Source organism: Orcinus orca, chromosome 5 (genome assembly GCF_937001465.1).
Source record: "Orcinus orca chromosome 5, mOrcOrc1.1, whole genome shotgun sequence".
In the NCBI taxonomy this organism is placed as follows: domain Eukaryota; kingdom Metazoa; phylum Chordata; class Mammalia; order Artiodactyla; family Delphinidae; genus Orcinus; species Orcinus orca.
The window spans coordinates 20867516-20881467 of NC_064563.1; the positions used below are offsets into that span (position 1 = coordinate 20867516).

The window sequence follows — 13952 nt, forward strand, 5'->3', positions numbered from 1 at the left end:
TCGCAAAAAAAAAAAAAAAAAAAAAAAAAGATATCCGGTAATATGAATTACGACTGATTTTATGCTGTTAAAAATAAGAAGGGTCAACAAAAATTAAAATAAAAAGAAATAAAAATTTAACAAAAACATAAAACACACACAAAAAACCCCAAAAACAAACAAACAAAAAAATAAGGGTCATTATCATAATGTGTAATGTACATAAAGTTTAATTCACTGTACTATTCCATTATCTTACCAGATCCTCTGATGTTCTCAATGGTGTGGTGTCAGGTGGCTGCCTCTTAGATAATCTCCAGATGTACTGTGATGTGAGCTTGAAAAAGAGTTCCTGAAGTACCACATCTGGGAGACACGCTACCAGCTGAGCTTCCCAAAAGTCTACTAAGAGCTGAGGAATCGTATCTTCATCTTTACCACAAAGCACCTTGAGAACAGTGAAACAAGCCCCCATAGCTCAGATAAATATAGTACTGATCAAGTTACAGCTGGTCTGAACAGCACTCCATCATGTGGGCCATGTATTCAATAATTTATCTCTAGCATTAGTGCCATGGCAAAAGCGAATTTAGACATTTTAACAGACTCCAGGTTGCATGAACAGAATTTTTCTAGATACATTTTTTAATCTGTACTTTTATAAGTGGTCATGTGTAAGTCTCATTTTTCAATAAACAAATGAAAAATCACTTCTCTTATTCTGCTCCCCGTCCCCCCCACCAACTTCATCAGGCCATCCAGAACAATTGCATTTTCAAAGTGACAAACCTTAAAGAAGGAATCTGCTTCTTCAATTCCAATTTTGTTGTTCTTCTGTAAGCCAAGGACTGAAGCCACAAGCAATCCAGGCTGAGTCTCCTTCAAGTGAACTGCAAATTCAGTTGGAACAATCTGTCCTTTCCTCTGTTGAATCAATAGCCGAGGTTCCAGAATGAAGCCACATACCAACTTCATCTTCAGATAAAAAAAAATTTAGGAACAGAATAAACATTGCATTCATCTTGGAAATACATGCCAGTGAATTCAAGAATCAATGATAAGCCATTAATAATTTATTGTAATCTTAATTTTTTCTTTACAAAGACAAGTTCTAAGGACATCATTGGTAACTGTCTTTGTAGAAGTTATTATTACTTAATTAAGCATCAAGATGTCCTATTTTGTAGACAGCTTTAAATTGAGGTCTATATAGGATTTTTCAAAATTATGAAAAGAAAATTCATCTTTCTAGAATTCTACTCTTCAAAGTAGAGGACATCTTAGTGCTAACCTGAGACATAATAAGTGCTCAATTAATGTCACTTCTTAATTTCTTTCTCTACTGATTAACTTTTTTGGCTTATGTCCCTAAACGGCCTCTTTTCCAACGGGAAGCTACCTTTTCTTTGATACACCATTCAAATGCCTAATCTCCCACACAGTCATTTGTGATCTTCCCAAATGCAGGCTATTTCTGCAACTACTGAACTCCTAAGACTCAAGGTTAATAACCTACTTGCTGTACTTGAATATACATCACTGTTCTGTTTTCAGGGACAAACCACACCACCCCCTCGTGCCAGGTCAGACTGTCAGCTCAGGGCAGAGCCTGTATACTCTTCACTGCCAAGCACTGTGTTCTGAACATACCTGACACTAAGTTGAAAAGTCTTTGGATACCCATTGCTGCCATTTATCTTTCATTTTTCTTTTTCATTTGCCAAATCCAAAGCCCAAGCACTCCCACTTTGGGTCACTTCCTTTTTAATACTAAGTCTATCTTCCTTTACAACTAAGAAAAAAATGAGCTACACAGAAGCCAGAAGAAAACTAAACACCTCAGGACCACTGAGTCCTATTTTAGCTTGCTGTTAATACCAGGCAGGGCACCGTACCTCAGAATGGCTTTTCATTTCATTTCTGTGCATGTCAAGATCTCTCATTTTCAAAGCCATTGCTGCCTTGGTCAATGTCACTAAGACTGATGAAAATCCGGAAGTATCCAGCTTCCTTAAATAGCTTATGGCAGTTAAAGGATCAATATTCTTCATAGAAGGACTACAGAGAATATGGGGCAGTTGCTTCGGCTCAGCGACATAAAACATCTGAACCACTTTTGCTGCCAATTCCTTTGGTGAGCGTAAACAAGAAATAAAAGGTCAGTCAGCTGATAGAAAGCAACAAAATCAGCAAAAAAAAAAAAAAAAAGATAAAAAGCCAAGATACAAACATTCCAATTAAGATAAAATTACAGTACTATTTAAAAAGAGAGTTGATGGTGATAGCGTGGGAGAGCTGAGATGACCTAAAGTGATCTCTTTGCTGAGTTATAATGAAGAAAAAGCAGGGAAAGTGTATACCAAGTTGTGGCCAGCATTTCTAATTTTAACAAGAGTTCAGAAGAAGAAAACAAATATTGGATTAAATTATACTCAAAAGTCCATTATAGAAAATTACTGCTTAATACAAAATTTACTTATATTTAATGTACAAAATATACTTAATATTTATAAGAGAAAATTTCATTTCATTTCTCTTAAAACCTTAAAACACTTGGTATTACAATACCCAACTTTGCATACTGGCATTCAGCTCTTTAAAAATACATGAGGAGCTAAAAATGATCCTTGATAATGTCTGAAGGTTGCTGGGCCAGGATTTCACAGGGGAAACTTTGGACACCTGGAGAGTGGGGCAACTAGGGTTGTGAAAAGGGCTGCAGATGAGAAGAAGGCAGGCAAAGCCCAGGTTCTATGTCATTCTTCTAAAGACATGCCACTGTCACACTGGGCAGGTCACTCAACCACAGTGGACCACACCCCCCTGTCTATGTAATGAGAAAGTATGAGAAGATGATTATAAGTTCTCTTCCAAGCTGTAATTCTGAGTATTATTAATGAAGAAAAGGGCACACTAATTACCTTTTTTAGAAAAAAAAGACTATAATACCAATGAAAAATACTTGGAACTTGATTTCTCAACAGAATTACATAAAATAAATTGCTAAAATGAAAAATTAAAAATATTAGATATAACTAAATAGAAAACTGTATTCACTTCACTTAATTCTTCATCCAGGTTTTCATAAAGTGAATGATTAATGTAAAAGATTAATCCCCTCTCGTATTTCTGTGCTCCATCCTCTAATGCCCAGTCCACTCGGGCCAAAACTTCAGCCATAGACAAACCAGACATCTTATAGTATGGCAAGGCGAGGTGGGAATACTGGGTGTCAAGCCTAAAGGGAAGGAAGTGAAAAAAAAAAAACAAAAAACTTCAGATTTGTCATGTTTAAGTTTGGATGTCTAACACATTTAATAATAAAACAGACATGATTTCCGGAAGACATAAATCTCAAAATACTTTTCTACGGCCATTAGGAGTTGGAACAAACTCCTGAGTTTTGTTCTGCAAAGTCATTCTAATTAATGTAGCTTCTTTTTGCTTGCTCATAAGAAAAACAATTCATTAAGTGAATTTTAATATTCATAATGTGGCTCTAAAATAATGGTGTTTATAAATAGGAAAAGTCTTTTATCAATTTATAATGACTCCCATGGGTCAAGTAAGCCTTGGAAACAATTATATATGAAAAAAATTATAAAGATCATTCTCATCTGGACAATGGCTACAGGATTTGTTCATTTTGTGAAAATTATTGTGACTTGTACACTTATTACTTGTGTACTCTTCTACGTGTATAACTCCATTAAAAAGTTTTTTTTAAGTTTCCTCACAAAGCTGAAATATTGAGTAATGGTTACCATTAAATCTATTAACATAAAAAAAAGATCATTCTCAAAAAGAGAAATCACTATTGATCCTAGTGTCCTTTTCTGACATCATAAAAGCACTGACTACTAAGATTAAAATCACAGAGTGTCCAACTAGTATCTCTCCCTTAAAGCTCATAGTAATATGGTTGTCTCAGGGATGTTCACTGGTCATGCTCCACCCCCGCCCAAAGGTCTGAAAAGAAACTTCAAATTCCTAAATTAACTGATGGGAGACTCATGAACTGCTCATCCAATAAACTGTAAGTCGTTGAAGGCAGGCAACAGGTCGTGCTCATCCCTCTAAGCTTAGCCCAGTACCTGACCCACAGGATGTGCTAAACAAATGCTGTGGCATAAATGAATAACTAAACCACCTCCCCTCATGCGTCCTCCCATTTGTCAGGTAACTGCCAGAGGTGGAAAAGTTAGTAAGCACACCTGAAGCTCAGGATGGCTTCTCTGACAAGTTTCCAAGTAGCATCACCAACCTGCTGTAGCAGTCTCCAAGGTGCCCACAGCTTTCTTTAAACGCTTCTAAAAGCTCGGCTTTTTCTCCAGGTTCCAGCTGACTGGCATCCATCAGGGCAGCTCTCACTAACAGGTGAGCCTCGCTGAGAAGGTGGATGCAGCTCTGCGTTTTTGCAGTCTTGTAGGTGTTACTGTAGTCTACCTAACACAAAAAAGGCAAGCAGCTAATGTTGCTTTAGACATCTCCCCAAAGTTTCCCAGTTCTTAAGAATATCTACCCAGTTGGTTACTAAAGTCAATATCTGAACACATTAAATCCTAAAAAATAAAAAGTGGTTATTTGTCATTCTGATAAGGCCTAGCTAAAGTGGTTTTCTTTTCCCCCATGATCTATGAGCCAGTTTAACACACACATGATTGTAACTATTCTCTTGTTAAACAGTGCTAATCATTAGAGAAGGTACAATTAATACTGTAATGCTAATAATACTGTTAACTTAGCAATAATTTGATCACAATTTGATAAGGCTAATGAACATATCTGAAAACCTTAACTTTATTTTTAAGTTCTATGATTTAAATCTTTCTCAAATTCAGATTGAGTATGCTTCCTTTATCTTAGTTTCAATCTGTGAATTTAGGTTCTGCTACATCTATTTCTATAACTTACAGTGGGCTTATAAAAATTATCGCTAGCTAGGACTTCCCTGGTGGTGCAGTGGTTAAGAATCTGCCTGCCAAGGCAGAGGACGTGGGTTCGATCCCTGGTCTGGGAAGATCCCAAGTGCCTTGGAGCAACTAAGCCCGTGGGCCATAGCTACTGAGCCTGTGCTCTACAGCCTGGGAGCCACAACTACTGAGCCCATGTGCCGCAACTACTGAAGCCTGCGCACTCTAGGGCCCGTGTGCTGCAACTACTGAGCCCGCGTACCGCAATTACAGAAGCCCAAGCGCATAGAGCTCGTGCTCCGTGACAAGAGATCCCACTGCAATGAGAAGTCTGTGCACCACAACGAAGAATAGCCCCTGCTCACCGCAGCTAGAGAAAGCCCGCGCACAGCAATGAAGACCCAACGCGGCTAAAAATAAATAAAATTTTAAAAAAGATTATCACTAGCTAATCTGAGTCAATCAGTATTTTTAGACTCCAGTAGGCAAATCACCTAGATGACGTCTAAGACTTTCAATTAAGCAAGACTGAAAACACAGAACAAAGCTGATAAAATTATCAGCATTAAAATGCCAGGGCCAAATCAGGCAAAACCTTCACCCGATGACCAAAATTAACATTACTAGTGAAGGGCAAATGAATATTCTGCACCTCCCAGTGTGATACTCTGAGAAAGATATGTCACCTACACAATGTTCTGGCCAAGAAGAAGAATATACAACCTGAATCTAATCATGAGAAATGATATGAAATGAGAAATGAAATGAAAAAATAAATTTTTAAAAGGTGGCAGGGGGAGAAATATTTTTCAAAACTGTTATAAAACGAAGAGTGGAATCTAAAAATACAACAAGCTAGTGAATAAAACAAAAAAGACACAGACTCACAGATACAGAGAACAAACTAGTGGTTACCAGTGAAGATAAGAGAGGGAGATTAAGAGGTACAAACTACTACGTATAAAATAAATAAGCTACAAGGATATATTGTACAACACAGGGAATATAGCCAATATTTTATAATAACTACAAATGGATTATAACCTTTCAAAACTGTGAATCACTATGTTTATACCTGTAACTTATAATATTGTACGTCAACTATACTTCAACAAAAAAAAACAAAAAAAATTTTTTTAAATAAAACAAAGAAAGGCTGTGAACATATTCTGGATTAAAGGAGCTAAAGAGACGTGACCGTTAAATACATTACTTGATGGATCCTGGACCTGGGGCAGGAGGTGCTGGGGGCTTCTACTAGGCCATTATTGAGTCAATTGACAAAACTGGAATATGAACCATAGACTAAAGTACTGTGTCATTGTTAAATTTTCTGAAGCATGTGTGTGTCCTGTGGTTATATAAGCAAATATCTCAATTCTCAGGAAACATGCACTGAAATATTTAGGAGCCTTAGGCTATGACGTATGCAATATACCTTCCAATGGATCAGGAGAAAATAGACATGCGTGCTTGCGCATTTGTACAAGAGTGCAAAAAATAAGAAAAGAGAGGGAGAAACAAAGGGAGTATAATGTTGGCTATGGGCAAATCTGTGTGGGGAATACACAGGTTTTACTTGTACTATTCTTATTCTTGCAATTTTTCTGTAGGTTTGAAATTATTTCAAAATAAAGAGTTTATAAAAATTGTCAGGGATGAGTAGGCAGTTGTCACTCTTAGAAGAGGAAGAAGGATGCCTATGGGACAATGCTACAAGTGCTGCAGTGCCCTGGGACTATCTGCTAATATTTCAAAGAAGTGTGAGACAGGGACATATGATCTAAGATTTCTTTAGGCTCCATTTCATGGTTCTCTTTGCTAGGGTTCAAAATAAAGGTCAAAGGCTACTTATGTTTACACTGGCTAATCAATTCTCATAGGAGAGTGGGTATGAACAAGGGAATCTTATTTTAGTGAAGGGAATTTCTCCTGGCTCCTCAAATACCAGGAGCTGTGAAAACAAGAAGGTGAAGATAATACACTGCACTGTCAGACGGAGCCTGGAAGCTGGCTGGCTGTGGCATTCTGCATGTACGATAATTAGAATCAATTTCTAGTCATCAATTAGACTCTCAAAATTTCTACCAGTAAGAATTAGAAGTCTGAAAGGAATACCATTTCTTTGTACAGTTGCACTGGTGAGATCGTATTCACAATATACAAATTCCACCCAGCCTCAGCTACAGGAGGTGTTTTGAGATGAACACTGGTACCTTTTCTAGAACTAAAAGCAAAACAAAGGACAAGAATTATAAGACATATTATTAATAAACGGGAATTTTAAATGGTAAATATTAGATACCTAAAATATTGCAATTATGATATCATTTTCATTTAGTATTTGTTGATTAACTACACAGTCGATTTTTAGAGAACATTAGTGCACAATGCTACGTAGGCCAAACAGCACTTAACATACTGCACTCTCACGGACTGATAAACCAAGCACTTGCAATTCATTCCACAAGTATTGTTAAATAGGCAATAAGTTCACAGAACAGGCAAGAGTCCTCAAAAGGAAGAAAGGCTTGGATATGGCCTTCATGAGGCCAAGGGCTGCTGGGAAAATGCAAAAGACAGAACTGAACATCTGCTGGAGGCACTACCTTATCTCTTGCTTTCACTACATGAAGCATTTTCTGTAGTACGCAATCTTTTAAAAATGCAGACCCTAGACCAAATGAATTTTCAAATAAATCAGAATTTTTAAAAAAAATCATTTAAAAATATATAATACTTTTAAGATGTCAAATGTGTGAGATTACAAGCTATTTTTCCTCTCGCCAGAAAGCTTTTAGGATCAGTCAGTCTCAGACCACTTTGTGCACACTCTAAGTGAGCAGTTACCCAAGGGAACCTGGTTACTCCTGCCGGTGGAACAAAGCACAGGCACAAATAATTCAGAAAAGCTTAAACTTATGTTGAAAATGGAAAACAATGTTAGACTTGAAATACAATCTGTGTTCCTCCCCTGCAAACAGATTTCTTTCCTACTTAATTTTCCATAGAGGACTGTTCAAATTAGATTGCATTCCCTACCACTAAGTTCACAGTATAGAAAACATCGAATAGAAGCATTAACCTCTCTGGAATTAAGCATTCTATTCCAAACAATGTGAAAGCAAAAAACCGAAGTGTCAACCTGAGATTAGAATAATAATGCACTTTTACTCTAAGGTAGATTAACACATAATCTATACATCATGAATGTGCTTTAAGGTAAGAAATGCATTGTTAATTTCTTTTTCATTGAAATACCAGAAAATAATCTTTGGATAAAAATGTAGCCACTTAAAGGCCAAAGAAGAAAAATAATAAAGAGCCTTGCCACTTGGATCAGCATAAGAGGCTCTGTCTTACTTGTTAATTACACAAAAAAGGCATACCCTTTAACTTCTTATCTAAAACACCACAGATATTTACTGAACTAATTTTATACTTCATCTTCTTCTAAAAGTTCAAGGTCAATTATAAACGATATTATAGAGATCATCAGCAACTTCTTTTCTTACTCTGGAAAAAGAACACCTAGAAAAGCTATCTGATCATTCAAAGCTTTCATTTAAAAAAATATCAACAAAGATGTATGCAAAATATAGCAGTAACAATTCATTGCAGAAACTTTCGCAGGAATGTCTGGGGGTGAAGGGATGCTTACAGAAGCCTCTTGGGTGACTCTCTTCTCTCTGGAATTGTTTCAGGGTCTGCCTTGGTCAGAAGTATAATGTGGTTTTTAAAGTGACAGATGGCTTTCAAGCCTATGAAAAGCTGTATTCTTAAAGCACAGACATCCATACTGACAGGTGGGCAAGCCTAATAAGGAAAAAAAATCGGAAATTTAGCTAAGGAATAAAGTGCATGAATTTTAATCTTCAAAAATCAATGTATTTGATACAATGTCTCCTTCCCCCTCACTCTCCCCCCAAATAATTCAAATTCCTATCCTTATCAGAGTAAGAGGTTATCCTATCTAAACTATTTAACCAACTATCTCATCCATGTGTCTGCCAAAGGGCTACTTAGTATCTGTTGACTTTGATTTAAGGAACGCAGAGAGTGGGTACACCTGAGGCCCCTCAAAGCTGCGGGAACTCTCTGCCTTACAGAGACCCTCCAGGAGCCCAGCCCTGGGCTGATTACCTGCCACCCAGGAAATTCCCCACTAACAGTGGGCTGGCTCAGGGTACGTTCAAGTGGCCTCTTTAGACAAAACGAGACACTATAAAAGGACATTGTACTTCAGGTAGAGTACATAAAATGGTTTCTTAGTGGTTGCGTGTGTACGAAAGAAACACTCTCATGTTCCGATGGCTTCTGTTAGCTCTGTAGATGTGAACACTGTCTGGAACAGCCAACAGGCTGGGGTGTGTCAGGCAAACTGGAGGAAATCCTGGACCAGGAGCCAGCCTCCTGTCCTTATAAGGGACCATTCACTCAAGTAGAATGAATACGGAATATAATGGAAGAGCTCTTTCTGCGACTCACAAAATGATGCTGCCAGGCCTCCCCCTCTCCTCCATTAATGCTGTTTTGATTCTGAGGTCATCTTCATTGTCCCTTTTGTACAAAGCGCATGGGGGAAAACCTCCATCTATTTTGACATTCCTAAGAATAGTTAAGTTGGCCTTGGCGATGCTGAGCCAGCATCTCAGAGGAAAGGGAAATGAAGATCGCGTGTACTTTGGTCCCGACTCTGAGGTTGTGAAACCTTTCTCAGACACCGCAGCTCCCAAAGCCTGAGTCAGCAAGGGAGCAAAATGATGGTGTGCTCGTTCAGGGGCATCTAGGATTTCAGAATGGTGGAATCGCAGGGAAGGGGGAGCCGGGAGGTGTGATCACCATCCTTCCCTCTGCCACCTTCGGGAGGACTGGCCTCAGGGGCAGCGTTCCCCACCAGCTGCCCATCTCTCCTCTTTTCTACCTTCCTTTCTTCTGTGTTCCTTCCCTCTGGTTTTATGAGACTCTGAGAAGGCCTAGAACTGAGATTTATTTCCAAATGCAGACTGATCCTACCTCAATCTGTTATGTACCCCTCACTCCACCATCACTACCTACACAAGTCTATGTCTCTCTGAGGCTTAAAACAAAAAACAAGGGGCTTCCCTGGTGGCGCAGTGGTTGAGAGTCCACCTGCCGATGCAGGGGACACGGGTTCGTGCCCCGGTCCGGGAAGATCCCACATGCCGCGGAGCGGCTGGGCCCGTGAGCCATGGCCGCTGAGCCTGCGCGTCCGGAGCCTGTGCTCCGCAACGGGAGAGGCCACAGCAGTGAGAGGCCCGCGTACCGCAAAAAAAAAAAAAAATCTCCTGAAAAGGCTATGTGTATATCTTAAACACAGACAGAAAGGCATGGGAAAGCTATGATTCTTATTTCGCAAGAGGCTGAGGGTAGGCAGTAAGCCTGGTCAGCAGCAGAAAGTGATAGGCAGCCCATAGCAAAAAAGAGCTCAGACACGATTTCCAGAAAACGCCAGTGCATTTCACAATTTGGGTGACAGTGATAATGGAAGAGTGCCTCGGACACATTAAGTACTACACACCATCATCACTGAACATTCATTTTTCCAGAAAAAGGCGTTCCAGGTGCCAGATGGGCATTAACATGTGAAATAGAGGCCATCATAACTTGGGGGTTCCCTACAGCACGGATATGCACAACAAACACCCATTCAAATCGCTTATGCCCTGGAGGTAAAACTGCACATGAGGAGTATGATGCAAATGATCAGCGTATTTCTGAGAACAGAAAATTCAAGGTCAGAAAACAGAGAATTTCATCATCACACTGCCTCTGTGTATTTGGCGGTCAAGAGCTTTTCAGAGACTAAGCGTATTACTACTCACTAAAAACGAGGTTATTGATCTAGAATGTCCATTTACACTAGATCAAAACTACAGAACTACAGGAAAGTTGTTGAAGGCTTTGTAAAACGATTAAAGAATTAAAGGCATATCTGATAACAGTATAAATAAATCATCCGAATGCGCTGTACTCACTTCTGTGCTCTTGAATATACTGATTTCTGTACTGTTTTGTTAACAGCTCTATACAATGGCCACCAATACTTCTATTAAATGAATAAAATTGTAGTACACCATAGCTGTGAAGTGCTCTCTCTGAAGTTACACTATATATATATTCTTTACCAAATTTTTAAAACTATGCATTATATCTAAATTCTGAGTAAAATGCTTTCAAAGTAATCTTAAAAATTACCATCTACACCACGAATCACAAAATGCTTATCATTTTACATTCCAACATGCTAATTGAAAACAACAAGACTTTAATGTTTGCCAGGCTTAGACACGAAGAGCAAATTTGCAAGCACTCATACTGTGACCTTTAGGTTGCACCGTCATAAGCCAGCTCTAACCTTCAGGGTGGTGTCCACATACGGGTCCTCCTCGCGAGCGGCCGCCGCACTGCACCGCACTGTGTAACACTGCAGGTTGTTACTGAGGAAGAGGAGAGATGCCACTGAACAAACTGGAGGCCAGGAACCAATGTGCCCACTGTTGGGAGGATTTCACAGGAGCACAGAGCAATGGCAGGGGTCGGGGAAGACCCAAGTATGTGTCAATGCTGACAAGTTAGGCTACTTCTTAACAAGGAGAGTACCTCAGAAACCCTATGGAGTGTTTTTTAAAATACATGACTGGTCCCCACCTCACTCCTACCCAAATCATAATCTCTAGGGGCTGAATCAAGACACGTATATTTCTACAAAGCTCCTTGTGTGACGTACACTCCTAGTTAAGAACCATGGATCTGGGTCAATACCCTCATCTTATGGACAAAATGATGCCCCTGGGATCTGCCCAAAGTACAGAGAGGTGACTATTAAAGCCAAGGTTAGAACCCAAGTTTACTGATTATTATCTCGGGATGAAATGGAGCCTGGATTATGCTGCGCAACACACTTAGATGATGCAAACCCAATCCAATGGTAGAGAAAATCAGAGACTGTCTGAAGGAACCTTCAGAATTACCTAGTCCAGCAGCTTGTTTTTAAAGATTAGGGCCTGCAAGGTACATGATTGGTCCAAGTCCTCTCTGGAGAATGGAGTTAAATTAGACCCCAGGTCTCCTCACTCTTCACACTCCTCTAGCTCTTTCCACAACCCCAGGCTATGTCTGCACAGCAAAGCAACCTGGAGACCCCACAGTAAGTGCTTGGAGACTTACAAGTCAACCCTCCAACACTGACATTGAAAACCATCAATGTTTAACTTAGAAATTGATACAAAACCCATCTTGTCGTGCGTTCCCAGGAATGATTTTTAAAAACAAATCAGAGGGCTTCCCGGGTGGCACAGTGGTTAAGAATCAGCCTGCCAATGCAGGGGACACGGGTTCAAGCCCTGGTCCGGGAAGATCCCACATGCAACTAAGCCCGTGCACCACAACTACTGAGCCTACGAGCCACAACTACTGAAGCCCGTGCGCCTAGAGCCTGTGCTCCGCAACAAGAGAAGCCACGGCAATCAGAAGCCCGTGCACTGCAACGAAGAGTAGCCCCTGCTCGCCACAACTAGAGAAAGCCCGTGCGCAGCAACAAAGATGCAGCGTAGCCAAAATAAATAAAATTTTTAAAAAAATCAGAAAGTGAGAGAAGTAAAAATGAACTCTATTGAAATAAAGAAATGAAGGACTAAAGCAAATCTAACAATAACCTTAAAATAGAAGAAATACTTCTTTAACAAGAGAATCATTCTGACATTTTCACAGCTGCGAGACTTGGCACGATGTAGAGGCATCAGTCAGGACTCTCCATCTGTTTGCTGGGGCTTCCACTTTGGTCTCAGCCCACTGTCAACTGTGTCCATGTCCAGAGAGCTCTAGGATGTGACCTCTGGAGTCATGACAATAGTTGGGACGGTAGCACCACCACTTAGAAATCTGGGGTAGAGGGTGCCCTCACGAAGGAAACTAAACAGAAGGGACTTTGAGATACTGGGAACCAAAAGAAGTACCTGCAGTGGGGCCAGGATGACAGGTCAGAGTAGCTATGACCACAAAGATGACCTTTAGGTTCTAGAGAGAAAAAGGCTGCATCCTCCAACTCACCTCCAGCAACATTAATCCAGCTATTAGCTATCACTGGAATACTAAGCAGCAGTATAAGAGAAGAACAAAGTGAGCTGAAGTGTGCTGGCCTGGAAAGACGTCCAGGATACGCTGCTAAGCGGAGCAGCACGTTGCTCAAAAGTGGACATCGTACGATCCACTTCTGTAAAAATCAAACCATAGTTGTTTATGTATTCTTTTAAAAAAAAAAAAGTTGGATGAATATAGACCAAGTGTTGACAAGGTTGACTCTGAGAAGGCAGATTATGGGAGGCCTTCCGATTCATGTATGTCTACGAGGATAACATTTTATTACATGATTTTATATTGTTCTTAGAGTCTTTTAAAAAATATTTTATTGTTTTTTTTTGAGGGTATATAAACATATCACTATTCAAGAAACTTTTCAAGACAAACTTATGGATCAAGATATTTCTAAAATACTATCTATTGGGTAAAATAAAAAATATGTAAAAATTAGTTCAACAATATAGGATTTTAAATATAGGGGTGGGGAATCTTTATTAAGAATCTGAATTTACATATAACAACTGCTATTCTAATGTCTAATGCTTCCATAGTCAGGTTAATGATGTCAGCGTATCTTTTGGTGCTAATATTAAGAAAAGCTTCAATAATTTCCCACCTGGAAGCAGGCAAAACCCACAGATTTTAACTCTTCAAGCCCTCACTATACTATGTTTTCGGGACTCTACATGCCAAACTAGTTCATGACATACTCTGGGTGGAGGGGCATTTAGAGGGTCCACTCACTAAATTCTCAGTATCCTGTACATTTATACAATCAGATGGATAAAAGATAGTCTGTTGTATAAATATTTTGGGGCAGAAATAAATATTGTCTTCCTTCTTTCTCCCTCTAATTTGTCCTTGGTTTCTGAGAAGCTATAGTTTTCTGGATTCTTCGGTATCTTTATAGACCCTTCTCTTTTTCCCCTCGCTTTCTAAACATGACTTTCACCAGTT

General features: G+C 39.4%; 2 protein-coding genes across 9 annotated transcripts in view; one reads left to right on the top strand and one right to left on the bottom strand.

The window, feature by feature from the left end:
• The window catches only part of CP (ceruloplasmin), a 65194-nt gene extending 64814 nt beyond the window's left edge, over positions 1-380 (top strand). Inside the window, exon 20 of the mRNA XM_033402751.1 lies at positions 242-380. The gene's annotated coding sequence lies outside the window, so the exon portion shown is untranslated. The remainder of the gene's footprint in view (positions 1-241) is intronic.
• Positions 1-13952, bottom strand: part of HPS3 (HPS3 biogenesis of lysosomal organelles complex 2 subunit 1) — a 45042-nt gene that overhangs the window by 10148 nt on the left and 20942 nt on the right. For all 8 annotated transcript variants that reach the window (XR_007477538.1, XR_004475903.2, XR_004475907.2 and 5 more), the window contains exons 6-13: positions 11272-11353; positions 8554-8708; positions 7011-7119; positions 4244-4425; positions 3037-3217; positions 1875-2108; positions 769-954; positions 239-427 (exon numbers count right to left, since the gene is read on the bottom strand). Coding sequence is in view for 3 of the 8 variants with exons in the window: in XM_033402756.2 (XP_033258647.1) it covers positions 239-427; positions 769-954; positions 1875-2108; positions 3037-3217; positions 4244-4425; positions 7011-7119; positions 8554-8708; positions 11272-11353 (1318 nt within the window). In the remaining 5 variants the exon portion in view is untranslated. The remainder of the gene's footprint in view (positions 1-238; positions 428-768; positions 955-1874; positions 2109-3036; positions 3218-4243; positions 4426-7010; positions 7120-8553; positions 8709-11271; positions 11354-13952) is intronic.